This window comes from Musa acuminata, chromosome BXJ2-7 (genome assembly GCF_036884655.1).
Source record: "Musa acuminata AAA Group cultivar baxijiao chromosome BXJ2-7, Cavendish_Baxijiao_AAA, whole genome shotgun sequence".
NCBI lineage: Eukaryota > Viridiplantae > Streptophyta > Magnoliopsida > Zingiberales > Musaceae > Musa > Musa acuminata.
Window position 1 is genome coordinate 4837336 of NC_088344.1, and position 26347 is coordinate 4863682.

The following is a 26347-nucleotide window of genomic DNA, read 5'->3' on the forward strand; positions in this document are numbered from 1 at the left end:
TCTAAAACATATACTTCTAAATATTTGAAAAAAGTGAAACTCGCTGATTGAACTCTATAAAAAACATGTCAGCTGAACAGCATATGAAACAGCTTTTTCATCAGCCCTAGTTTTTCTTACGGGCATTTCAACAAACAGCTTTTCCGCATCAAGCTCTTTGCTACGTTTCCTCGACATGACTCGTAGCGACTTGGCTCGCGAAATGAAGTTATGTTGAAATCCTTGATGGGTAAGGTGGTTTTAGGGATTTTTCAGGAGGGTAGAAATATATGGGACGGTTGTTTAATTGTGGCTGAAATGAATGAGCCATGCTGTTGAATACTACAGTGCTGCTGCAAGGACAAGTACACATTGCGAGGGGAGAGAAACGGACAGAGGGAGAGATCGAGGCAAGAAAAGAAAATAAAAATGTGGTCATCTTTGATAAGTTCAAGACTATTAAATTCGATGTATTCCCATTGACAAATGCAGTAAAACGCTCCATGTCACAAAATTCATATTAAGATTGCATTATAAAAAACATTAGCTGCATCCGTACTACATGAACACTACAGTTGCACTAGTAACAAATACATAAATTTTTCTCATGGCATTGGAATTTGGTGCAGCGATTTGCACTCTTATTGATTCTTGCACTCGCAAGATCTTAGCATGGCTCTGAGGTCTTCGAGAATGCAGAAGGGAAGTGGACGCCATGGTACAAACTCAAGAGGGTCTTAGAAACGACACAGTGCATAACAGCGACCACAGATTCTACATGACCACCTATTGAAATTACCGCGAGCTTGCGGAGGATGAAATATCAGGTGGCATAGGAACTGGAACTGCTCCTTCTAGCATCTGGGTTACCATGTGCATCGAGGGCCTTAGCGATGGATCCTCCTGGATACACCAAATAGCTGCTGTAACAAACCTCCCCACCCTCCTTGAATCACTCATCGCCTCTTCATCATTCTTCAGCAGGAGGTCCAGCCTCCCCTCTTTGTAGCAATCATAAGCCCAGTACACCAGCACCGGTTCCTCCTCTTCCACTTCCCCAATATCTGTTTCCAAGTTCTTCCTGCAGCATATGATCTCTAGCATCATCACACCAAAGCTGTACACGTCGACCTTCTTTGTGATTGCCATGCTCTTGAACCACTCTGGGGCAACGTACCCTCTGGTTCCCCTTATGCCGGTGATGGTGCGAGTCTGGTCGGATTTTAGAAGCTTTGCCAGCCCAAAGTCTGAAATCCTAGCCACAAATTTATCATCAAGGAGTACGTTCTGAGGTTTGATATCACAATGGACGATAGGGGTGCTGCATTCTTCATGCAAGTACAGCAGCCCTCTGGCTATGCCTAAGATGATTTGGACTCGCTGCTCCCACTGCAGCTTCACATCGCCAAACAGGAAACCCGTCAGTGCCCCGTTGCTCATGTACTCATACACCAGAAGCCTGTGGGACCCTTCGTCGCAATATCCGATCAATTTGACCAGATTCTTGTGATGAGTCTGCCCGATAGATCTCACCTCGTTGGTGAATTCTTTATCGTTGTCCAGGTGAAGCAGCCTATCCAGCCTCTTCACCGCAATATCGGTCCTGATGTTTGATGCCAACACCCCCTTGTAGACCACGCCAAATGCGCCTCTTCCCAGCTCCTCTTTAAATCCATTAGTGGCTTCTTCGAGCTCTTGGTAAGAAAAAACTCGGAGATTTACCACGGACATGCTGGTCTGTCGCTGAAGCATCTGACCCCTCTTTCTGCGGTGACCTAAGACGGTGACAGACATCAACGCAACTAAGATCAAATTCAGAGAGCCAGAACACCACAGTAGCGCTGATCCGACTCGGTTCATCGGCGTCCGTTGCTTCTTTGTTATAGTAGTCACTGGGCCCGGCGGCAGAGTCAGGGAAGCGTTGCTTTTGGACACTTTGATCAGCGCCCTTCTATCAACATAACTACCCATCCTTCCGTGCGCCAGCGGCTGCCTCTTCTTCCAGCATCCCCCGTCGTTGCTCCAGAAGATGGCGACCACGCAGAAGCAGTCCTCCAAGCAGTACTGTGCGCATCGATCTTGGTCCACATTCGTGTAGTACTCATAGTCGTAGTACGGCCAGTCGACGTTGTCCACGGGGATCAATTCGAATTCACCGGGGTTGTACCCCTCGCAGATCTGTAGGAAGTCCTGCTTGCAGCCTTTGTACTTCTTGTCCGGATCGATAAAGGAGTACTGCGGTGGGCACATGCAGTTGATGCGTGTCTGATCCCCATCCGACGAGCAGTAGCTGTTGAAGCCGCAGACGCCGCTGCCGACGTTTTCCACCACAAGATCTCGGCAAATGTCTAGCGGCACTTTGGCCACCGCGTTCCACGTCTTCCTCAAGGACCCGCCAGCCGTGCCATTCTTCGGGTAGATGTACTGGCGGAATACGCCGTCGGGATCCAGCCTCGCGCGCTGGTAGAAATTGCCCGTGGAATAGGTAGAGGTAGGGCTTATGCCGACGATGGTACCATTGGAGACGGCATAGTACAGACTGCCGGTCTCGTTATAGACGAGCTGATTGCCAGAGCCGGTCGTGCCGGTGGACCAGTAGGCGACGTACTGGTTTCCGGTGGGAAGGGCCAGCGGATAGAGCACGAGGTTGCCGTCCGTCTGCGCCACCAGCTGGAAGCGGCCATCGGAGGTGTCCGAATCGGTGAGTTGGGAACGCAGGCTGGAGCCCTGGGTCAGGACTTGGCCCGGCAGGAGCGTGTCAGTGGGGAAGTCGAAGCTCTGCCATAGGAAGTTGGAGGAAGAAGCGGCGAGGACGAGGTTGCCTGTGTCGAGGAGGGCAGCGAAGGAGGCGTTGGCGGCTCCGGCGTTCCAAACCTGCTTGCCGTCCTGGTCCTTGAGGGAGAGGCGGCCGTCGCTAGTGAGCTGCAGGGTGGAACCCGCAGCGACGGGAGCGTCGCGGTTGGCGGACCAGACGACGGCCTTAGGGGAGGTCGAGTCATACCAGACGGCGAGGAGGAAGAGGGAGGTGTCGCTGTCGAGGGGGTAGAAGCCTAAGGCGAAGTCGCCGGAGGGGGAGAGCCATGAACTGGGCGAGCCTTGAGCGGTGAGGGTGGTGCCTCGTGTGATATTGGCGTATCTCTGGCCAGCAGCGGTAGCTGTGATTACTTGGGTTAACAAGAGGAAGACGAGGATGAACGGAGGAGTCATAATGAGATCGGCAGAGGGTTTGTGTGCGAGATGATGAATATGGTGTCTCATGATTCGTCGACCTGCTGGGAAACGTTCGGAGACACCATTACCTTGTTAAAAGGGGAACGTCGCACAGGTCTTTGTCTTCGTTGACTCCCAAGTCAGTCTGCGTGATCATTGGGGTTAATATTACTCAAATAACTTCCACCATAATTCATCTTGATTTTGCTTGTGTTGAAAATTAGACCTGTTTAGCTACTGAGTTTCTATGATTCTTAAAAGAACTGATTGGATTAATCATTTCAATTTGGTCTTTTTTATATGCCTGATATTTTGATAGGATCCGGTTGGTCTCATAGTCGGTTCCATAACTATGATTCCTTAGAAAACTAATTAGTTTCACAGTTCAATTCAGTTTTTTGGGCATATCGAATCTGCCAATACAATTATAAAGCAAGAAAACATTGATTTATAAACCGAAAAGTGATGCATCTATCTCAATCATCGAAGGAAAATTGTTCAGCCATTTCAATCAGAGATTGATTACATAGCAATTCGATTTATACTGAGGTCTCAAGACCATATCAGTTCACTTATATACACGTCGTCAAGAAGAGCATGACAACATGCACACACCTGGCCTGGAAGACCACTCTGGTGGTAACCCTGCATATTTCTCCATCCTCGGTTGTTCGTTGTATGGATCCTCCACTAGTTTCAGCAGCCTGCGGACTTCGCTGTAGTCTCCTTGCTCGGCCGCATCAATGGCACTTTGGCACAGATAGTTTCGCAAGACATACTTGGGGTTAACAGAGTCCATTGCAGCCTTTCGTCCTTCGTCCAGGATGCCATTAGAAACCAGCTTCAGAAGAAACAAGAAAAGAGTCTGTTAGGAAAGAGTGAAATAAGCAAACCAGCCCCTCTTCTTAAAGAAATGTAGACATTAAGCTCGCAGCAATCTGTCGGCCAGACTTTGGGCACCATAGCCACTAGAGGGAGCACAAAAACATTGTTTCTTCTCATACATAACCTAACAATTAGTCTACCTACAACTGAACCTTGAATGCTATTTGCTTCTATGATCAAATGTGATCATCGTCAAAAAATTATCTGATTTACTTCGGAGCCACTTATGCACTTATTTTCTGTCCATTGCAGTTGCAAATCTTGCAAATAAGAGATAAACAAATGCCTTAATCACAAAATTTGCTATTTGCATGTACTCTTTCTGCATGAACTCTATCCATGTGACCTTTAATTCCTCTCGCATGCCATTCGATCTCAACATTTGTCAAGCTGTATCTCAAAACTTCCTCTAATGCTACTTAGGTCACCGTGATAGCTCATTGAATCCTCCAATTAGGCCTCTCCATCTAGACTTAACTATTGATCACATCCCTAACTTAGGTGGATTACATGCTAAATCCCTACTACACCATATGTGATCAGAACCAAAACGGACGTCCACTACCTGGATATTATAAAACGATACTAAAGTAAAAAGTATCACGAAAAATCATACCTCCTCGAGATAGGTTTTCACCCAACTGGTCCATGCCTCCTTTCTCTCCTGGTTGATGTCCGGCAAAACAGCTTTAAGAGGAACAAGGAGCTCGTTGTTGGGAATAGTAGTGTCTGCTTTTAGACTTGAAAGCAACCGAAAGAAATTTGTGTAATCAACTTTGTCGGTAGCCATGTTGTTGAGAAGGTCACTTATGAGTTGTTGGCTGTACTTGGATAGACCTAGCTTTCTCGTCATTATGGATTGGTATTCATCCATAAACTTATTAGCGTATCTGCAGAAACACAAACATCCAAGACAAATGTCAATAATCGACTATGTTTTTCGACACATAATCAAGAACAATTTTTCAAAACATATTATCATCCAGAACCAGAGAAAACCTTTCCATTGCATAGTTGGCCTCTTCGTTGTTGATCAACTGTGCAGCTGATAAAGTTGCAGTAAATTGTCCAATATTCCACAAGCCAATATCAGGCTGGTTAGCAAAACAGTACCTTCTCCAGGGAAGATCTGTAGTATTTGGAGTATATCTTGGATCAAATGCATCCAAAAAACCAAAAGGCCCATAGTCGATAGTCAAACCCAAGACACTCATGTTGTCTGTGTTCAGAACACCATGAGTGAAGCCAACCCCCTGCCAACTAGCAATCAAGGAAGCAGTGCGCTCAGCAACCTCGACTGACCAAGCTGATATGATGAGTGCAACAAAAGGCAGCCAAATAATTAGGGATTTACAGATATGTTGACCTTGTTTCTATATGATATACCACTAATGCAGATAACCTTAAAAACTACAGTGTGTGGATCACATTACCTGCATATTTGTTAGATGTCAGATCCACTACTGAAGAACCCTCTACACCAACCTCGAGAGACAACTTATCACTTTTTTTCATTGTCCCGATTTGGGGAAAATGATGGCGGATTGTGTAATCTGCCAAAGTACGAACTATATCAAGGTCTTCTTTTCCCCTAGAGGCATGAATTTGATATGAACCAAGACGCAGGAAGGATTGAGCAACACGGCAAACAATTGCACCAGGTTCATCCCTAGGATTGCCACTGCAAGGAACATGGGCATAAATAAGTGAAGGATGATATCATCAAAAGCAAAAGGTTCTTCATGATAGTTTACCCATCAGAGGATGCTAATTCATCAATTTAACAGAATCCAATGTTTTAACTATCTATCCAGGCATTAAGATAAGCACTTCATGATCTCTCATTAACAAAATGCTGCATTCCATACCTTGTTATAGAAAACTATGATGAAAGGAAAAACATTAACATTTCTTAGGAAATGTCTGAAATTATATATGTGTGTGCCACCACAAAGTGCAACTGTCTATAATCTATGGAGCTTCCTATCAAACTCTAAAAAATACCAAATATGATGCAACAAATCTGTGAAAAAATGTGTGATGCAGCACTTTGTTATATATACAATCCGAGAAAAAAATAGCTACAAATATGTGCAGTAGTGACATACTCGTAAAACATGTCTCTGTCAATAGTCTAGGAAGTTTCCTATCTAATTCTAAAGAATACCAACCACGATGCAGCAAATTTGTGAAAATGTGTGTGATGCAGTGCTTTGTTATATATACAAGCGGAGAAAAAGTAGCTACAAATATGCTCCACAGTGACATACTCATAAAACATGTCTCTGGTAACAAATTTGCCGGTGGTGACAAGGCAAAGTGCACGGGTAGTAGGAATTCCAAGTCCATTCATTGCCTCACTGCAAAGGAACTCACGGATGCTACTACGAAGAACTGCCAGACCATCTGCAAATCGGCTATAAGGAGTCTTTCCAGCACCCTTGAGCTGCAACTCCCATCTTTCATCTTGAGAATTCAGAATCTCACCAAGAGTTATTGCACGTCCATCCCCTAGCTGACCAGCCCACCTACCAAACTGGTGACCACCATAGCACTGAGCATAAGGCAACCTATAATAGACAATTCTTTCAGGCCCTTGTCACATATGAAGTGAAGGGGATGGTGCAGAATCAAAGTTTATTGTTCATAACTAACCCTTCTTTCAAAGGTAGTGCTCCAGCAAATATTATAGGGAAATCAGGCCGCATGAACCTGCAACCAGATATCACTATACAAGTCAAAATAAGGCTCAATGCAAATAGCATATTACCCCAAAAAAAGAACAAGTCAACAGAAATCCATGTAAAATAGCCCCCCAAAAAATATAAACATACAAGGTTCCCAAAATCCCATGTGTTTTGCACAAACTGGAAAAGGAGAACAAAATCCTAAATATACCAAAAAAATTCTTGTGTGTGTCTTGCAATAGACTCTTCGTCTGCCAGGGATTTCAGATTTAGTGATCCATGTGGGAGAAAAACAGAACAGATGGATAGATTATATTCCTGGGAAAATTGTACATTCTATAAATTGTTGAGTTGCCAAATTGCGAATCAAACAAGAAAAAGAAACTTGTCTCATTTTTTACTTTTGCTTTTAAGACAAGTCTGCATATGAATGACAGTTGATGAAATTTGGTGAAAAATGCTGGTGCGTTTGTATGAAAATTATGCATATAATAGAACTTAAGCTGGTGAACAACTGTAAGTTCAGTTAGTAAAGATGTCTACTCTTTCTGATCCAGATCAAGCAACTCAGCAACTGATTCTGACCAAGCTACAAGTTCAGGGTTTTCGACTTCAGCAGATGGAGATACTCTACTGTAACAAGCATGAAGCACCTGGAAACCATTTGGAAACAGATTAGCCGCTTCCTAAGGCCTCAACTCTCTTCATCAACGCATTATGATTGTCGAGACCAGCCTATAATATCTTATTCTTGCAAAAATATCGACATAAACTTACACTCAGAAGTAATGATGATGAGAACAATAACAAGGGCAAGAATGAAAATGATAATACGAAGAACTATCTGACACGCGTGTGACCAAAGAATCCAAAGGGGAACAGAACGAGGATGGACGAATACGATCTAATCTTGATCCAACCGGCAAAATAAATCCCGAAACAAGTACCTGACGGGGGATCGTATCAGTTCTTGGATCGCCAGGCAGCTCCCGCACGAAGGAGTGATCCCAATTTAGCGCCTCGAGCTTCAGCCGCCCCCTCTTGCTACCATCGGCCCCTGGAACCCGCGCCTCCGTCTTGGACTCCATCAGACAAACGATGGAGTACCTTCGCCCACCTGCCCCATCTCCGATCTGGCGATCGGGTCTCCCCCGATGCAGGAGAACGCATCTCCGTGCATCCGATAACCGATTCGGACGCCACCAAAGGTGAGTGGACCGAGAGATCGAGACGAAGAGGGGAGAGCAAATAGAAGAGGAAGAGGGCGAGGGAGTCCTCGGTAGGCATTGGAGAGGGAGAGAGGCGAAATGGCTCAGCATCGCGCCCACGTTTTGATGACGATGCAGTAAGGATATCTTCCCGTTTCTTCGGGTGGTGGTTCAAAATGGACTCTATTTTATATATATATATATATGAATTATCGAAAAAAAATCGTTCTTTATTTTTCAGAAAGCATTTCTTAGAATTTTAAAATAATTCTCCTCTTTTACCTCATACTTAAAATATCTTTTTCCGTATAAATTGATAAAGCAGTCTATAAGTACAATATTTTGAGGAATATAATGTAATACCACAAGTGTTTCCAGCTTATTCTCAATGGATTCATACGTGATTAAATAGATCGGAGCCCAAAACGAATTAATTGACTCGCTGTGGAGTAACTAGATTCGGGTCTGGGCCGAGCCCGAATCCGAATTGATTGGGCGTAGCCCAAGTGTTATCCAGACCCGAACCCGTCCGATGCCATCCATCGAGCGGAACTTACAATAGGAATTAACTGTTAAAAAGGTTGCACTATAAAACGCGTTGGAATCCAACCTTTCACACCTTTTGCTTCCCCTCGAACCCTCGCTCCCCTCCCCTTCTTTTGCTTCCCATCGCCTCCTCATCTCCGATCCCCCCGAAACTCCCCCAAATTCCCGTCGCCCGATTCCGATTTCTGATCGAATCGTGTTATCATGCTCTACTCGAGGGGTCGTTTTCTCCGCTCGAGCTGACCGAAATAGATGCTGGAGCTGCCAGATCACTCCCTTTGGTCACTCCGAATTGGTTCTTAGTTAAGAGAAAGCTCCTCCTCTTTGATTTTGACGTGATTGGCAGTCCTTGGGGTCTACCACCGCCGGGATTCGGTACCCAAAGGGCTTCCGACATGGAGTTTGATCCTTCCGATAGCAGTGGTAAGCGTTTCTTTAGCATTATTCCAATCTTATCATGCTTTTATTTGTGATTTAGGGTTATATTTTTTCGTAAGCCATCGTCGATGTTCCTAGTACAATGCGTTTTTATTCATTTCGTTGGATCAGAGTTGTTTGCTATAGTGAAAAACCAGAGGTCGGGAAACTAGGATTTTGAGCTTGATTTGCTGCTACTCAGGTCTAGCGTCTTGAAGTTCCAATCAAACTTCTCTACCTTTGTTTGTCTGCTCCGGTAAATACTGATCGTAGGCATTTATAGTACTTCTGAGCCACACTATGTTACCGCAATTGGAACACAAGTCTAATGAGTAGATTTCCCTTTCTATTAGTCAGTCAATTCTCGGGAATATGTAGCAAAGTTGTCATCATCTCAACTTTTCTACGGGATGGAGGTTTCTATTTTGTGAAAAATTTCCTGTTGGTGAGGACCTTAATGTACTTGTCATTTGTTAGAAATTTTACTTCAGTTTGATTTTGAGTCATTCGGTGATTGTGGCAATGCGACAGGTAACAATTTTTTGTTTTCCCTAAGCTGTATTCAGATGTGAGACATCCCTTTTTTACCCTGGACCACAGTGAGATGAGTTCCCGTGGGCTGGATAAAGAGATCTATCATGGAGCATTCTTTCTTAGCATCATTGGCAATCTTTTTTACCTTTTTATGTGCTTGTAATATGGCGCTATTCATTCTATTGTCACTAAATGGTTGCAGGAACTGATGATGATCTTCCTCCGCCGCATCAGAATAGGGGTATAAGAGGAGGACAAGTGACTGGTAATGGAAGAGCAACTATTGGCGCCATTCCGTATGCTAGAATGCAGAATGATATGGAAACCCAAATACATCGACTTGAGCAAGAGGCATACAGTTCTGTTCTTCGAGCATTTAAGGCTCAGTCCGATGCCATTACTTGGGTAATTATCCACATAAAATGACCATAGCTGTTTTGTATTAGTCTATTCTTTTTTCACATGTAAATTTTGCTTACTAATTGGTTTCTGATGAGCATATTTCTTCAGGAGAAAGAAAGTTTAATAACCGAACTCAGAAAGGAGCTCAGAGTGTCGGATGAGGAACATAGAGAACTATTAAGCAGGGTTAATGCCGATGACATTATTCGAAGAATAAGGTTTGCTAATAAATAGATTTATGGGATCACGGCCAATGATCTATTGTTGTCTGTTTTTTTTCCCCCTTCATCGTTACTTTTATTTAGGGAATGGAGGCAAGCAGGAGGGCTCCAATCTGGGATGTTTAATAATGTTCAACCAGATGTACCTGTACCAAGTCCCACCATCTCAGCCTCTCGAAAGAGGCAAAGAACATCTCAGCCTGTACCTTCGTTGTCCTTGGATGCACCATCTCCTGGTCTGCAATCACAGCCTGTTGTGGCTCCCATGCAGCCATCATCATCAGCTGCAAAAAGGGGAACTGCAACAGCAGCCAAGGGAAAAAAACCTAAATCAGTAAGTTATTGGGCTTACGACAATGCATATAGTTACTTGTTTCTTAGAATTGTATGTTACTTAGACATGTACCCAATAGTTTTCTATTGAAGTTATATCGAAATTGCAGGCTCAGACGTTGCCTGGTGTATCTTCAATGAAGTCTATGCAGTATCCTTCTGCAGGTCCTAGTGGAAGAAGCCAAGTGGCAAGTAGGAATTCTTCAGGTGCTCCTATGATTGATCCAGCCAAAAAGACACCATATGATCCGCTAATTGGGCGAAAGGTCATGACTAGGTGGCCTGAAGATAATAACTTTTATGAAGCTGTTATTACTGATTATAATCCAGTTGAAGTGAGTTTGTTAAGTGCTCCAGCTTTCTTCCTAGTTGTTTTTGTAGCATTGCTTGTTTTTAATTTTTTTATCATCAACACTTGGTAGGGTCTTCATGCTCTGGTTTATGATATTGACACGAAAGATGAGACATGGGAATGGGTCAATTTGAAGGATGTAAGTTAATTGTTTTTTACTATGTCAAAGTTACATTGCCTATGTTATGCCCAGTGACTATTGCCAACAATGTATAGTGTATTTATTTTTGACCTTGCATGGACATTATTTTAGCTTATTTTTATTGGTAGAAACTTGTGGAATTATTAAATCACAGTGAGTGCTCCAAAGATGTGGTTCCATGTGATGGCTTGAAGTCATTATGTTGTATTGAATAAAGATTGAATCACCTCCCAGTCTGCCTTAGTGCTGTCTTCCCAGTAGACATGGGTCACACAAAGGGGTACTACCCTTTTACATATGCACTATATATTTCTCTAGGAGAGGAACCATCGACTCTGGAGGCTTTGGTGTTTTGTGACCAATAAAATTTGGATTTAGAAACAAGTATCAACTGATTCCAGCTCCTTAATTGGGAAGTCTCAATCTACTAAAATAGTGTCAGACTGAACTTCATAACCCTGCAGAAAAGTTGATGAAAGAGAAGGGTTTAACATATGGCATAATGTAAAATACTGAATTGCTTCTTTAACAAATAAAGAAGGTAAGAAAGACACTTAATTTTTACTATTAGGAGAGGGCTATGATTAAGTTTGCTAGTACCATGCCTGAGCTAGGACAGAAAAGGCCTACAATAAGGTGTTTTTTGTTTCTTCTTTTTGTTCTGGCTTTTTGCCCTGATGGAATTATCTTTAAGGTTCCACTAGAATTTATGAGGATCCTTGTCTTTTATTGTTTCCATAGGTCTCTTACAAAGTCCATCTTATAGCTGTACCTATTTGTTTGACAATGCACTTAAAACTTTGGTCTCTCCCAGTGATAAACTTGTTAGGTTGCATATGACATGTTCCATTCTCCTTCATTTCCATTTTCAATACTTTATCAATGAAAGGGAACATCAATTTGCTATAGTTAAATATTGATTCATAAAGTTTAGTTAATTATTGCTGATTGGAAATCATATTTGGACTTTTATGTTATGTATGGTGACTTTCCCTTTGAATTGCTTACACCCTCAAAGCATTTTTTTGTTGTTTCTCATTTTTGATGCTCATGGTTATTTGATACTTAATTACTAGTGAGTGAACTATTAACTGCTCATTGGTAGCTGGTTATCAGGGTTTCAGAAAAGAATGTGGAACTTACATTCCACTCTTGTATTTGCTCTATTGCACTTTGGTTGAATAAAACGTGCACAAATTTGATTCTCGTAATGCAGAATGTGGATGTATTACTGATTTATTTATGGAAGCGATCTAGATATTCTTTCCATTTAAAGAAACTGCATTACAGCTTTCCAGGAGCATGAGATCAAAAAGTACTTTGTTACTAGTGTTATAGACTAACTAGTGGTAGCCTTCATTTTGGAGATTGTCTAATACCTAAAGTTAGAGCTGTTCCGAGAATTGTGAGAAAAAGAATAAAAGGATCTTTCAGAATATTGATGTTGCTTGAAGTTCATTTTCCTAGGTTAACTCGATATAGCATGCATCCTCAAAGAAATACAAGCTTTGAGTAGGTGTTTAGTTGTTTCCTGGTGTAACATATCTTGCACATTTCTTATCCTTGTACCCCTGCTCCCCCATCATATGGTCATTGTTGGTTGTGCACTTCCATATTAACAGAATTCAAAAGTTCTTAAAATACTTCAAACACACATTATAGCCAAGACTACCTGATATTTAAAGCTTGATATGGTAACTGACACAGGAAAACGATTTCAGATGGCATATCTTTGCAGACCTAATGGTATGGAGGACATACCATAGTGCAAGTTATAAATGTTTGCACAGTTTAACTAAATGGCTTTCTGCTGGACATAGTGCCATGTAGAGGAGGATGCCAAAAAGCAAGCCAATATAGGTCTATGCACCTTTGTGCAACTTCCATTACCGTTTCTTGATGGAGTTCAAGTTAAAATACTTCACAGTACTTCACACACGAGTGGACTTTGCGGTGTAGAAACTTGGAAGTCTTGATTTATGCTAACGGAGCACTTTAACTTACATGCTAAGTGCCTCATTTATTTCTCTCCTCAAATTTGTATAGTATGAGAACCTTTGAATATGTTGGTTACCATCTTACAGTAACTTTTGGGAATATAGATTTTTAAATCGAAGTTTTAAAAATAAAAAACTAAATGTGGCTTGTGTTTTTATCTACAAGATAGTTTACAGGTACAGGCCACATGAAAGCATTTTGTGTGAACTGACTGTTATCATATAATCTGATAGACATGTGATAACCATGTATTATTACACTGAAAAGTTTCTTATGCTCATGGCAAGTTTGTTCCTTGCAGCTTATGCCTGAAAGTACTTTCAACTACCATCTGTCCCATGTAATATTTTGGGCTTTATGCCTAGTATCAAATTATTCGTTTATTCAGTTTTTGTGGTTAGGTAAGTTTAGCATATGATTATCAGAATCTCTGTTGCCATTTACTGTTTCTCAATGGAATTTTCTGATCTCTAAAATTCAGTATTTAAGTTCAGCTGTTCTGGATTTTCTTCCGGGAGGGAGATTAGTGGACTTTCATATGATTCATGTGACGTTTATTTATGGTTCTCATGTAAAAGTAAACCCTACTGATTCATTCACATCGGCAACGCTGTCCTCAGAAACCAATGGATCAACTTTTATTTTTATCTGATGGCTAACCTGAATCACGTCCTAATTGTAGATTTCCCCAGATGATATACGATGGGAGGGTGGGGACCCGGGTATCAGTCATCGGCCTGGCCAGGGTGGGGTTAAAAGGTCAACAGGCCGTGGTGGTGGCATTCCAGGAGCAGGAAGGGGAAGAGGAACCATGAAGAATCAGGCTAAGAAACAGTTTCCTCCTTCCCAAAATGGCATCGGCAAGAAGCGTGCCGGTGACATCGAGATCCTTCACACCGAGACACTTATAAAGGAAGTATGTATTTTACGAATTCATGAAACATATTGTCAACTGTTCTATCATCTGACAGGATATTCATGGAACATTGTCAACTGCCGTGTCATTTGACAGCATATTTTTCTCTCATCTCTTTCCTGCTTCAATCAGGTGGAGAAGGTTTTCGGTGCGAGCCATCCTGACCCGCTCGAGATCGAGAAGGCCAAGAAGTTGTTGAAAGTAGGGAAAACATGCCACCTCGCTCCTTTATTCATTCAGCATCAATGTGTTTGTCTGAAATAACATTGAGGTGCCCCATCTTTGCAGGAGCATGAACAATCACTGATTGATGCTATTGCAATGCTTGCTGATGCATCTGATGGTGAGAGTGGTAAATACATGTAGCTCGATTCTCTATTCATGTTGTGCATGAGATCCTCCGATTCTAAAAAGTCTCTTCTCCATCTATAATATTCCCCATGTGTCATCAAAGCTTTGCATGTGACAAAGCAGAACCAGTTGAATCTGTTATCCGCTCAATATAATAGGCTGGTTGGTAATCACTGCTTACCGTTGTCTGTCTTTTTGCCTCCGCCGCAGCAATTACCAAATCAAGAGAATTCCACCATGGTGTCTTTCTTTCCTTTCCTTGTAGAACCGGGCGTCCTTTGGTTTCTGTTTGTTTGCTAATTGGCAACTTTTGATAAGCTCAATTAAGAAGTCAAGTTATATACTCTGGATTCTTTTAGATCCTTACAACTGGGCGACGGAGGCTAACATGCCCTCTCTTTTTGTTGGCAGAAGAGGGCGAGCACCAATTCCCGCACCAGCAATCCATGGGATGGGGAAACCGGCGGCAGTACGGTGGGAACCAGCAAGCAGATAAGTACCGTGGTGATGACGTGACTGCCGGTGGAGGTAGAGAAGGTTCTGATGGCGACCGTTTGGTTGGACATGGTGACGATGATGACACATAGATTCCATATGCCATTTGGTGTGTGGAAAATTGCAGTCTCTTTCGCAAGATATTGATCGCTGGCAACTTAACTGTAAGCTCGTCTCAAGGAAAGCATGCTGAGGAATGTAGGAATGTGCCTCTCCTTGTAAATGCTTTTAGAACGGTTGCCGGTTATTAACATCCTCGTAAGGGTCGAATGAATGTGTGTGTTCTTTCTAAGTGTAACTCTTTATCAGATTATATAACAAACTCCCTTTTAGCAGCAGTAGTGAAGCTCTCCGTAAATCTTCTTCGTCACTCACAAAACAAACTTTGTTTCCTGCAGTAGTTGCTGTGGCCGTCGGAAGAATCTTTAAGTAGCATTAGAACCTGCAAAATTCAACAAATGATTAAACTACGGGAGTGTTTTGTACTCGCTTCCTATTTCTTCTAAATTATATGTATCAGGGATTACATGACATCCATTTTGAACCCACAGGTGACTGATCAAACGTAGATTTTGTAGCACTCAGTACACAAAGCATTATAATATGTTACTCGTCTTAAGATCCAAGAACATCCATGAAGTGTAAAAACCAATCAAAATAAACATACAGTAAGCACAGCATCAAGTACCAGACTACAATCAAACTCTGAACTTAAAAACATGGGCGGCTACAATGGATACGGTCAACACCTTCCACCTCAAAATGCATTCCTAGGTTTTAAAAGTTGGAGTTTGGTTAAAGAACAGCCCCCTTCATAATCGAATTGGATCGGTTGAATCAGCAATGATAGTTTTAGAGTCTAGACGTCGTCGGGTTTAGCATGAACAGATTTTAGCAAGAAAAGGTGCACATAAATATAGATATATGAAGTTAAAGAAAACAAACAACACTCTGTTACAGTACAAAGGAAAAGGAATTATGAGCAGCTAAAACAAGCAAGGCCAAGAAACTTCCTGAACAAAGAATTGACACATAGAAAACTCTCTCTCTCTCTCTCTCAAGAGCTGGATAAACACCACAATGATAAAGAGACTCAAGTTTAAAGATGAAATGCTTTTGCAACAAAATTCTCTTAGCAGTTAATTATTCTAGTAAGGGAGAAACTAAAGCGCAAGCAGTAATCGAAGATAAAAGGAATGAGTTAAATGCCTAAACCAACCAAAGGTCACCTCGCATGACTTTTGCCTTAAATATCTTTAGACAAACATGCAGTGAGATCGAAGGGCGACATTACTGACACAATAAAAAAAAAACCCCATAAATTAAAACAGACTTCTAATGAATGACGAAGAAATACTTACCCACTCTGCTATCGTAGTAAGCGCTCCACTCCACTACTAGTGGGTAAACTTCTTTCCTAAAAATGAGTCTCTACCAACAAAGGTCAGATTGCACTATATGATTAAACCTATGTTTCTCCATTGCATAATAAAACGAGGAAAATGTGGCACAATACTTCTCTAGAGGTATATGGGATATGTACATAAGAGCAACCCACCCCGGTATCTAACCTTTCTATGTTGATGAGGTTCACATATACACACACATAATGATTTTACGTGACACTTTTATGTTAGGCCTCCATCAATCTTCTTGTCCGTCTCACGATACGATCAAATGAATTTACCACAATTTCTTTTACAAGAAACAAGAAGTGGAATATCGATTTAACAGATCAATTTGTTTTTCTAATGTGAATGATTGGTAATAGATGGAAAGAAGTAGAACAAAGACAAAGAAACTATTCAAAAAGATGAAGCCAACATCATTGTGTTTCAATGCCAATAAAATCTTGAAAAGGAACATGAATTCTAAGTATTCAAATCTTTTAATAGTGAGTTTATCGGATGACAACAACATAAACAAATGTGTTTCTAACCAAGTAAAACAATAGAAAAAGGTGGAGTCAAGTAAGCAGAAAACTAAGCATCCAATCCCCAATCCTAGAAGATGCTTTTAATTGGCCCCTTACCAATCACTACCAGCAATAACATTGCAAAGCTACTTCTCTTTGGGAAGAACATAACGCAAAGGAAGCTTCAAATTTACCTTCAGCTATTCAGGAGGATCAGATCATCTGATGCAACACTCTACTGTGGAAACCTGCTCGGATCAAATTACAAGTTAGTTCAAAGCCTAGATTGACTGGAAAAGCGAAGGTCCAGCACGAATACGCAATCCCATGAGCCTATCCCATCCCAAATTGACGAGGCCAAAGTAAAACCCTAATCCACATGTTCTCACGATCAACTAGTGGGTCTCTACCAGAAATCTAATCCCAGCAGAAGAGAAGAAGAATTGTTCTGTTTTATAACCAAGATCTAGAATGTAATTCGATGAGAGAAATTGTTTCGCGATGCGAAAAACTATCAACAGCGGCGATCGGAGAGAGGTGGACTGATTAGGCGAACCATCGCTGCACAAAAGATAAAAGGCCCCGTAAAAACGATCGCGGAGCGGAAGAGAAAGAGGGGCGCACCTGATGAGTTCATTCTCGATTGGGTTCTCCGATTCGATTGAGCAACAACAAACCCCTTCCGAAAGATTCACCGAGCGGGGGTTCCATTGGATCCCCAGAGAGAGAGAGAGAGAGAGAGAGAGAGAAGGGGGAGGATATCCTTCTTCGGTTGTGTTGGGCGTGTAGGGTGGGTGGAAAGCGACGGTGGCGTGGAAGCGGACGTTAGGACGACGGAGACGAGGGACAGTACAGATAACGACGCAGAGGGAACGGTGCGTTGCCGACGTCAGGGACGACTCGGTCCCGCAAAGTTAACCGGCATAGCTGTCACGTTGCAGATTATTATTACAGAACAACGTCGACCAATGAGAATAAAATAAGAAATTATGAACAAAATAAAATCGATAACTTAGAGAGGAATTGTCAATAGTAAAAATAAATAAATTTATTATTACTTTTATGAATTACTTACTACAGTAATCTTAATTATGATAATAGAAGGAATATATCCTTATTATTTTAGATATGACCTTTTCCCTTTCTTTCTCCTTTGTTATTGTTATCAAAAGAAATCGTTAACGTATTGATCAGTCCGATCAACACGTAGGATTGTTTGAAATATCTTCAATGTGAAAATGTCGAGTTCTTAATATACTACCCGGGAAGACTAAGGTCGGAAGAGGTTTCTCTATTTAATCCCTTCAACAAGTTAGTAACCCGAGTGAGCGTGAAAGCCTTTGATTGCATCTAACAACCTCCCATTAACCTTTTATCCGCGCGGTTGACAAAGAGGGACAACCTACAATCGCTTGCCTTGGACCCTTTGTCCACATGAACAGAGGGTGGCCTTTGTCTTCTCAGTACGGTCTGGACATCATACGAAGGCCATGTATTTGATAATGATTGATTAATGATGTTCTCTATATCATTTATCTTTTCATTCCAACGTGGACACTAGCATGCCTTAGACTCTTTGGCCAAGTATAACGTCTAGTTTAAACAACACAGTAAGCTTATGCCTCTTCGATTGGTTCTTCGACAATGCCTATTAGATGGATACTGACAGGTCTGGGGTGTCTAACTCGTGCCTTGAATTGACCTCCATCTCTCAACAAGAGATTATTCCTCACCAATGGGCACTCTTCGAGAGTGAGGGAGTCGGGACACTCAACCTATATACCTTGGTACTAAGGGGGATTAGGGTGCTTGACCTCCGCATCTCAGCGAAGGGTTGCTACTCCTCGACAGGCCCTCCTCAACAACATATCAATTCTTGTCAACGTGAGCCTGACCCTCCTTTGGGCATGGAGGTTAGCAATGATGGGTGTCAATCTTCCAATCCTTGTGGCTTGGTGGTAAAGAAAGCAGGGGGTTGGTTTCTGACCTCCACGGCTCAATGGCGACGAAAAGGGAGGGTCGGGTGCTCGACCTCGTTGTCTTAGGCATAGTATGTATGTGATCGAGTTTCTTGACCTTCATGGCTTAGTAGCGACGAAAAGGGAGGGTCGGGTGCTTGAGCTCCCTACCTTAAGCCAAAAAAGAGAGTTAGATTTCCTGATGTCCCTACCTCAATGGTGACGTGGGTTATGGTGAGGATCATAAGCGAGAGATAGAAGTAGATTACAAAGACTCTCTTATCATTGAGGGACCCAGCTCAGGTGGAGAGGCATTGTTTCTGCTAATGGTGCCTACATCTCCTGATCCCTTCTTCTTCTTTATTTTTTTTTGTATGGGCCACCAAGATGATGAGTTACATTAGGCAATGGTCTACCCACCTCAAGTAATGGAGTGGTCACCACTTGACCTTCATACTTTGGGCATTATTTCTTGTGTCTCCTGTCATAATGGATTTACTCATATATATGTCTTTTTTTCAACTCATGCACTTTAGATACATTTTACCTTGTACTTCGTGGATTTTTTTATTGTGGGTTAGATTTTTTTTCAATTCACGAGCCCTAACACATTCAATCTCATGTTTCTCGTAGTGACGGTTTTCTTAATTCATATGTCTCGAATATATTTTTCTTTATGCCTCTCGTCGTAGTAGATTTCCTTTTACACGGGTCAGGTTTCTTCGACTCATGCACCTTGGATATATTTTATTTTGTGCCATCGACCATGATAGATTTTTTCTTACGTGGGTTAAGTTTTTTCAACTCATGCACATTATATACATTTTATCCTATACATCCTATTGTCATGGATTTTCTCTTACATTAAGTCAGGTTTCCTCAACTCACGTATCTTAGACATATTCTACCTTGTACTTCTTATTGTGATGAGTTTCTTCTTACATAGGTCAAGTTTTCTCAACTTATATGCCTCAGACACGTTCTAGCTTATGCCTCTTACCTTAGTCTCTTATACACATAGGTAAACGTGTGGATAGGAACTATTATCTTCACTTTTGATACTATGCAAAGATCAAATATATCATTAATTAACGAGGTTCTCCTTTTAATCTTCATTGCAATCATATGGAGTAATAATCACCTCTCACTCTCTACCTTTTGGTTACCTTCTAATCACCAACTCAGCTTACGCCTCTCATTTTAATCTTCACTTTTCACCGTATCTCCCTCACTATCAATCTACCTATTTTCCCCTTCTTCCTCTACAACCGTTTCTGTCTTTCCTCACGCTAACTTCTCCCTCTTTCATAGATGCCTCCGTCTCCAATCCTCTTTTTTTCCTCTTTCTCTCTCATCCTTATTTCTTTACTACCCATCTATCAATGATTTTGATTCCTCTCTTTGCAACAATTGCCTCATTTTCATTGCAATCATATGTAAACTTCATTAGCTCCGGAGTACATAATATTAAACACATGTCAAATTTAAATATAATTATTCATCAATTCACACAAAAATAACAAAAAAGTATAAATTCATCGTTCTTATGGGATTATTACTCCATCGTAAAAGCCTGAGATAAAATGAATAACATAAATTGGGTTCGAATATAGCTGATACGAAGTTCCAATGCATGTGTATATGTTTATATGTAATATATTGTAAACCTACATAAAGATGGCCCATTAGTATGTTAGAGTCTAATGGGCCGGAAGCCTATCAGGCTCACGTGACAGAGCCCATCAAAGACGTATCACCGACCACGAGCAAGTGGTCTCACGTGATGTCATGTCGGGTAGGCCTCGCCATTTGCGGCGCGGATTTCAAACCCACTGCCATCAGAAATTGAATTCGTTTAACATCCGACGGTTCGAGTCCTCCGTTTCTCCATTTGCTATAAATAGGTGTTTGCTACTCCGTTTCGTGTCTTTTCGAGGCTCGGCCGTCCCCGCTCCTCTCTTTTGCGGTCTTCAAACCCTAGCTAGGGTTTCGATCGATATAGATTTCTCCACTCTTATCTTCCTCTCTCGATCTGTCCTTCGTCTGATAGTCACCACCCGCTCGGTGATCCGGATCGTCTGGTGGTCGCAATGGAAGCCGCTCGCAAGAGAGGGAGGCCGGAGGTGGCTAATGGGGGCGGCGCTGGCTCGAAGCGGCTCAGAGGTTGGATTAAAATCTATTACCTGCTATTCTCCGTTTCTCTTCTCCTTTGCCTTTTTCGGATTGCCGAGGTTCTTATATGCACTATGCCATACTTTAGTGTAGCCTCTAGATTTCGGATAGGGAAAGCGTGGGTTCACTGTCGCCTTTGATTTTTTGAGATTTCTCTTGTTCATGCAAAGATTATTGTTTATTTATTCTCGTGTTTATTTTGAGCTAAATGGTATTTAAGGTTATAATTTTTTTCAGGAAGTGTAGTTTTCACCTTTTTTTCGCTGTCATAAAATTATTATATTACTTGATAGTTATGTTCTTCACTGATTCAGAAGGGCTTCGGTGGTTTTAAGGTGTATGGTTCTGTTTGATTTGTTTAGTGTCTGATTAAGACTTCAGATGCATTTTATTGGATAATTTCATTGAGAGAAAGTTATTGATGTTGTTGTTCTGGTGTTGTAGCAGAGGGCTCTTTTAGTTTCGAAAAGCTACATGTTGCTTAATTTTATTTGTGAGCCAATATATCCTTAATCACGACGCAGTTACCTTCCCAAGTGTCCTACACACTAACTGCCAGTTTTATTATCAAAGTTTCTTCTGTCTCAAAAGTAGATGTCCTTATTTTTTGTTTCAGCCTCTAAATGACAGTATGACACAAAGATTTTAACTAGCTTAAATAGCTTTAGTTAGGTATCTTTTGCAGTGATTTGGAAAGCGCTAGGTGCCAAAAGGCACCAAAGTCTCAAAATGGTCGAGCCCAAGCTAAGCGAGACACTTTAAAATATTAAAATATAAAAATTAATATAATTTATAAATATGATTATATAAATTAAAATATTATTAACAATAGTTAGAGAGAGAGAAAAGAGTCACCAATAGTGGAAAGTGGGGAAGGAGAGGGTTGCGGTGATGGAGGAACTTTTAGACGACAGTGCAGTGGAAGAAGTTGCGGACGGTAGCAGCATCGGCGGAGGAAGCGATGGATGATAGCAACAGTGGCGAAGGAAGTTGCGGACGACAGCAGCGACAATCGTGGAAGCTGCGATTGACGACGTTGTGGGCGGAGGAAGCTTCAAAGGTGTCTATCGGTGGCGTAGGAAGTTGCGATCCTCTCCCTCGACGGTGGAAGGAGTTGCACACGGAAGCAACGATGACGGAAGAGAATTGCGCATGAAGGCTAGGTTGTCGGACTCGTTCGTCAGTGACAGAGGAAACCTTGGTCCTGTGCGTCAACGGCGGAGGCAGGGGCAGAGGAAGCATTGGTGGTGGAGGCAGAAGCTGCACTAGGGTTGATTGCTTTGGGTCGCGCGGGGGTGCGGAGGGTGGGTTTTATGGGTGTTGTAAAAGAAAGTTGCTAGTTGGTTCAATCGTACTGTTCAACCGAACCAAACTTCAAAAGTTTGGCTAGGTTGCTTCATTTGAACCGAGCGTTCGCCCAAGGTGTCAGACACCTAGGTTTAGGCAAGTGCTCAGGCGGCACTTCACTGAAGCATGTTGCCTGGTTGACACTTGAGGTGCTCGGGCCTCGCCTCGCCTCACTCGAGTGCCTAGGCGAGTGCCCGGGCACCTATTTAAATAAACCACTGATCTTTTGTAGCTTCCTTTATATTTTGATCAACCTAAAAGAAGGTGCTGGGTCTAAGAGCTTGGATGTCATGCAGAAATTCCAATGATTATAAAGCTCATGAATGTTTTAAGTTTTTAATTCACTACCATCTTGTTGCATCATTATTTAAAGATAATTCCACTGTGCTGCTATACCTCAATTAAATTGCAGTTAGTCTCAACACAACAGGTTGCGTCAAATTATTGCTTAATGAATGAATATGTCTTGTTATGATTTTCTACAGATGATAAATCTCTGGTAATAGTCATCATGGATCTCCAGTTTCTCATAATATAAACAAGTTTGAGATATCTACTTATTAATTGAGATTATAGCGTTGATCTGACTTTCTATTGTAAATGAAAATTTTATTGCTAAAATTTTATCAAAGGTAGTAGGTTGTTTAATGTGTACTTGAACTATTAATAGTAAATGAGCAGAACTTAACTGAGAACACGTAATTAATGTTATACAGAAACGGACTCTTTCCAATCTGGTATAGGAAGCAAATCGAAGCCATGCACCAAGTTTTTCAGGTTCTAATCCTAACTCATCTAAAATCAACATCCTATAGCAACTTTTGTTTCTGCAACTGTATATGAAAATTGAATTAAAATTTTTATACTTTATGGACCAGTGTTTTTGTTGCTAATCTATCAGTCATTTAAGATTGTGATACAGGTTTATGTGCTCTAATCAAGTTAACAACACTGAACAGCGTAAATTGGAGTTCACAAGAGCCCTTTGGTTATCAAAATCCTCAACATCATAGCAACCATAAAGCAAGATAAATATGATTGATTGTTGATACAGCTGGTTACTTCCAGTTACTTGGTTACTTATATGCAATTGTTTGCTAATTGTCTTAGCAAGTTGAGTTTTGTTTGTAATTGATGTTTTTATTGGATTAATCCTGAGTTTTTTCAAAACAGTATTATCTTGTCAAAAGATAATATTTGTGCACATTGTTTGTCATTGATGTTGTAGGGATCTTCTTGTTTTTCTTATTTGCAGTATAAAAAGTAAGTTTAGATGGACCATTAAGTACACAAATTGTTAAGAAATATGTTTTTGATGTTTATCGAGCATGTAGATGACAATAGTGTGACATCATTTACAAATCTTCTAAGAAGGCCAGATTGCACTGTAATGCCAGACCACTCCTTCCAGTTGTTCAAGGGAAATGACATGGAACATTTTTATATGCATGACATCGTGTTTCCATTAAAGATGGCATCATTTATGGAACCATCTTGACTCATTTGACAACCTAAATCCCAGTTGTGAATAGCACACTTTAATATTATCATATTTGAACAAGTAGTTTTTATCTAATAAGCAGATATAGTAAAAGGATGAAAATGAACTTGTTATTCACATTTGTCAAACTGTGAATTTGTTTGACTACTTATGTGCAATAAGTTGGCATATGGTTGACTGGGTGGCCTTTGATGAAATTTTTCACGAGGAGCATTTCTTTGGCTACTTTATGGAATTGACACTTGGCATGGTATTATGTGAAGAAAACTTTAAACCACGTAAACTGGTGGTAGTGGGTGTTTCTTGGTATACTTGGTAATGTCTTGTTTGTTGTCCTCTGTCACATGCTTGTACTCTATAGATAGTGCTTTTTTGGTGGTCATACATGACTCTAATTTGTTCCACATAGCATCCTTCAAAATCATATAATTTTGCATTTTTTTTAGACTAAAATGGTATGTTTTCCTTGGTTTTTGTGTATTATTCACATGCTGAAGAGCTTTCTTTAAATAGTCATGTTGTTGACAGTATTATTTCAGTATACGATGCCTGATGTTTTTTTATCTGTGTAGTTATTTCATCTTAGCTTTGAGGCTACTGTTTTAGGGGGTGCTTGTTGCAGTAAATTTGATGTGTAAAATGGGAAATGACCTCAAGTGTCTTATCATCGAACTTCAATCTGTAACTTAATTATTTTAAATATTACCATTGGCTACGTTTCATAAATTTGGAGACATTTTTTTTGTGGTTACCAAGGAAACAACCTTTGTACTTGCGGAGGTAAGATTGCTTGCAATGATCGAAACCCTAACTACATATTGGTTGGAGCCTCTGTCCATTGGACGGTCCCATTCCTTTTTTTTGTCATGTTGGATGTTGATTTTGTGTAAAAATCTTGTCCTATTAAAACGTGTATTTTTTTATTTATTTTCATTGTTTATGGCTTTCAGTTATTTTTATATGCAACCCTGATGTACGAGTTGCTACCCTGCAGCACTGCTGGTTGCCCATTTGGAGAGGGTTGCCATTTTCTCCACTATGTTCCTGGTGGCCTTCAGGCTGTTGCACAGATGACCAACTTAGGGAATCCAGCACTTGGACCTCCATCGAGGAATCCAGTGGCTCATCCTGCCATTCATGATGGTGCTCCTGTACCTCCCGTGAAGACCCGTATATGCAACAAGTACAACACAGCTGAAGGCTGCAAATTTGGAGAGAAATGTCATTTTGCTCATGGCGAGCGGGAGCTCGGCAAGCCCATCTTATCTTCTTTGGATGGTCCAATGGCACCGTCAATGGGGGGACGACTGGGAGGCCGATTTGAGCTGCCTCCCCCTGCAGGTGTGGATGCAGCTGCTGCTAGCTTTGGAGCCTCTGCCACCGCAAAGATTAGTGTGGATGCATCCCTTGCAGGCGCTATAATTGGTAAAGGTGGGGTTAACACCAAGCAGATTTGCCGAATGACTGGTGCAAAGCTGTCCATCCGAGATCATGAGTCAGACTCGAATCTGAGGAACATTGAACTGGAAGGATCTTTTGACCAGATCAAGCAGGCTAGTGCAATGGTTAGAGAACTAATTGTTAATATTAGTGCCAGCACTGGAATAGCAGCCAGGAATCCAGCTCCTGCAGCATCTGCTGGCCCTGGAAGCAACTATAAAACCAAGTTGTGTGAGAACTTTGCCAAAGGAGCATGCACTTTTGGTGATCGTTGCCACTTCGCTCATGGGGCAAGCGAGCTTCGCAAGTCTGCTGCATGAATAAATGTACCTTCTTTCCTTGCCATCAAGCCTTCTTTTTATCTTATCATCCATCTTATGGAGTCTCTCATAAATTTAGAGACATTTCTCATATTTTGAGTTGTATTTATGCAGTTAATGGCACTTTCTTTTCTTACCGCCCCTTTGATTAATGTGTTGAAAAGTGGTGCTTGTTGCTGGCAGATTTGGATGACTCGAGTTAAATAATGCTAGTTTTCTGGATACTCGCGGATCAATTCCGATGTATCGTACATGTGAAGTCGCTGCCGGTGGAGGAAGCATTTGATCTAAAAGAGAATCTATTGTACGAAGTTCTTGCAGCATGTGGTGATCCCTGTGACCATATTTAGATGAATCGATCCCATTGCTTCTGTGACGTGACCACCCCACGCGGCCAACATCTTGTTTTGTGAAGCGGCAACAGTAGTAGCGTGTGCAGAAGCCATCTAATTCAAGTACTGCCCGTGTATCATCCACCATGGCTTAGGAAGATTAGGAAGCCACTTCCTCAAGTCAGACCAATATATATATTATCATCAATTCTCTCGTTTAATTCAGAATGATCCCTTGGTTAGTACAAATATATATATATATATATATATATATATATATATATATATATATATATATATTTATATATAAATATAAGATAAGGCGGTGCAAAAAGTCAATGATGGTTCATATTTATCACCTATATATATATATATATATGCCAGTCTCTCGCCCGTATTTTGTGGTTAGCATATCGGAATGTCTGTATCATTGTATCTTTTTACATTCAACCTACAGGACGCTTAAAAAATGTTTCTCGTTCCATTTCTTTTACCACAATTCACAACAGTGTTGCAGCCATACGCAAGTAAAAGGTGATCCAAGTATTCGAAAGAGCATTGTTCACATAGTCCAACAAAAAAAAAAAGGGGGCAAAACCTTCTCCAGTGTAGTATTTTATTCGAGCTTCTATGTAAGATTCATATTTAGAGTTCCCTAAGCCAAAGATTTCCCTGCAATTCTCTGT

At 41.2% G+C, this 26347-nt stretch overlaps 4 protein-coding genes and 1 long non-coding RNA gene across 8 annotated transcripts; 2 read left to right on the plus strand and 3 right to left on the minus strand.

Annotated features, from left to right (window-relative positions):
- Positions 1 to 466: 466 nt before the first annotated feature.
- Positions 467 to 3251, minus strand: LOC103990466 (G-type lectin S-receptor-like serine/threonine-protein kinase LECRK1). Its single transcript, XM_009409616.3, has one exon. The coding sequence runs from the start codon at positions 3235 to 3237 to the stop codon at positions 775 to 777; it is 2463 nt and encodes an 820-aa protein (XP_009407891.2). The 5' UTR covers positions 3238 to 3251; the 3' UTR covers positions 467 to 774.
- A 414-nt stretch (positions 3252 to 3665) lies between these two features.
- Positions 3666 to 8124, minus strand: LOC103990465 (uncharacterized). The gene is made up of 8 exons (XM_009409613.3): positions 7709 to 8124; positions 7305 to 7414; positions 6730 to 6786; positions 6345 to 6644; positions 5508 to 5755; positions 5074 to 5380; positions 4691 to 4964; positions 3666 to 4030 (listed from the first exon to the last, which is right to left on the minus strand). The coding sequence occupies exons 1-8, from the start codon at positions 8078 to 8080 to the stop codon at positions 3776 to 3778; spliced, it is 1923 nt and encodes a 640-aa protein (XP_009407888.2). The 5' UTR covers positions 8081 to 8124; the 3' UTR covers positions 3666 to 3775.
- A 467-nt stretch (positions 8125 to 8591) lies between these two features.
- LOC135616787 (protein EMSY-LIKE 3-like) lies at positions 8592 to 15014 on the plus strand. Of its 4 annotated transcripts, none has more exons than XM_065116384.1 (10): positions 8592 to 8938; positions 9669 to 9871; positions 9977 to 10086; positions 10174 to 10423; positions 10533 to 10757; positions 10845 to 10913; positions 13597 to 13830; positions 13963 to 14031; positions 14119 to 14182; positions 14593 to 15014. In XM_065116384.1, the coding sequence occupies exons 1-10, from the start codon at positions 8911 to 8913 to the stop codon at positions 14766 to 14768; spliced, it is 1428 nt and encodes a 475-aa protein (XP_064972456.1). In that variant the 5' UTR covers positions 8592 to 8910; the 3' UTR covers positions 14769 to 15014. The 4 variants fall into 4 exon arrangements, with proteins under 4 accessions (XP_064972456.1, XP_064972457.1, XP_064972458.1 ...); XM_065116385.1 differs by having other exon boundaries at positions 14596 to 15014; XM_065116386.1 differs by having other exon boundaries at positions 14119 to 14173.
- On the minus strand, positions 13820 to 17399 carry LOC135616788 (uncharacterized). Its single transcript, XR_010488488.1, has 3 exons — positions 17216 to 17399; positions 16786 to 16839; positions 13820 to 15118 (listed from the first exon to the last, which is right to left on the minus strand). It is a non-coding gene; the product is annotated as an uncharacterized LOC135616788 (long non-coding RNA).
- A 3063-nt stretch (positions 17400 to 20462) lies between these two features.
- LOC135616789 (zinc finger CCCH domain-containing protein 31-like) lies at positions 20463 to 25465 on the plus strand. Its single transcript, XM_065116389.1, has 3 exons — positions 20463 to 20712; positions 22785 to 22845; positions 24564 to 25465. Exons 1-3 carry the CDS (start codon positions 20640 to 20642, stop codon positions 25327 to 25329), a joined length of 900 nt encoding a protein of 299 aa, XP_064972461.1. The 5' UTR covers positions 20463 to 20639; the 3' UTR covers positions 25330 to 25465.
- Positions 25466 to 26347: the final 882 nt, after the last annotated feature.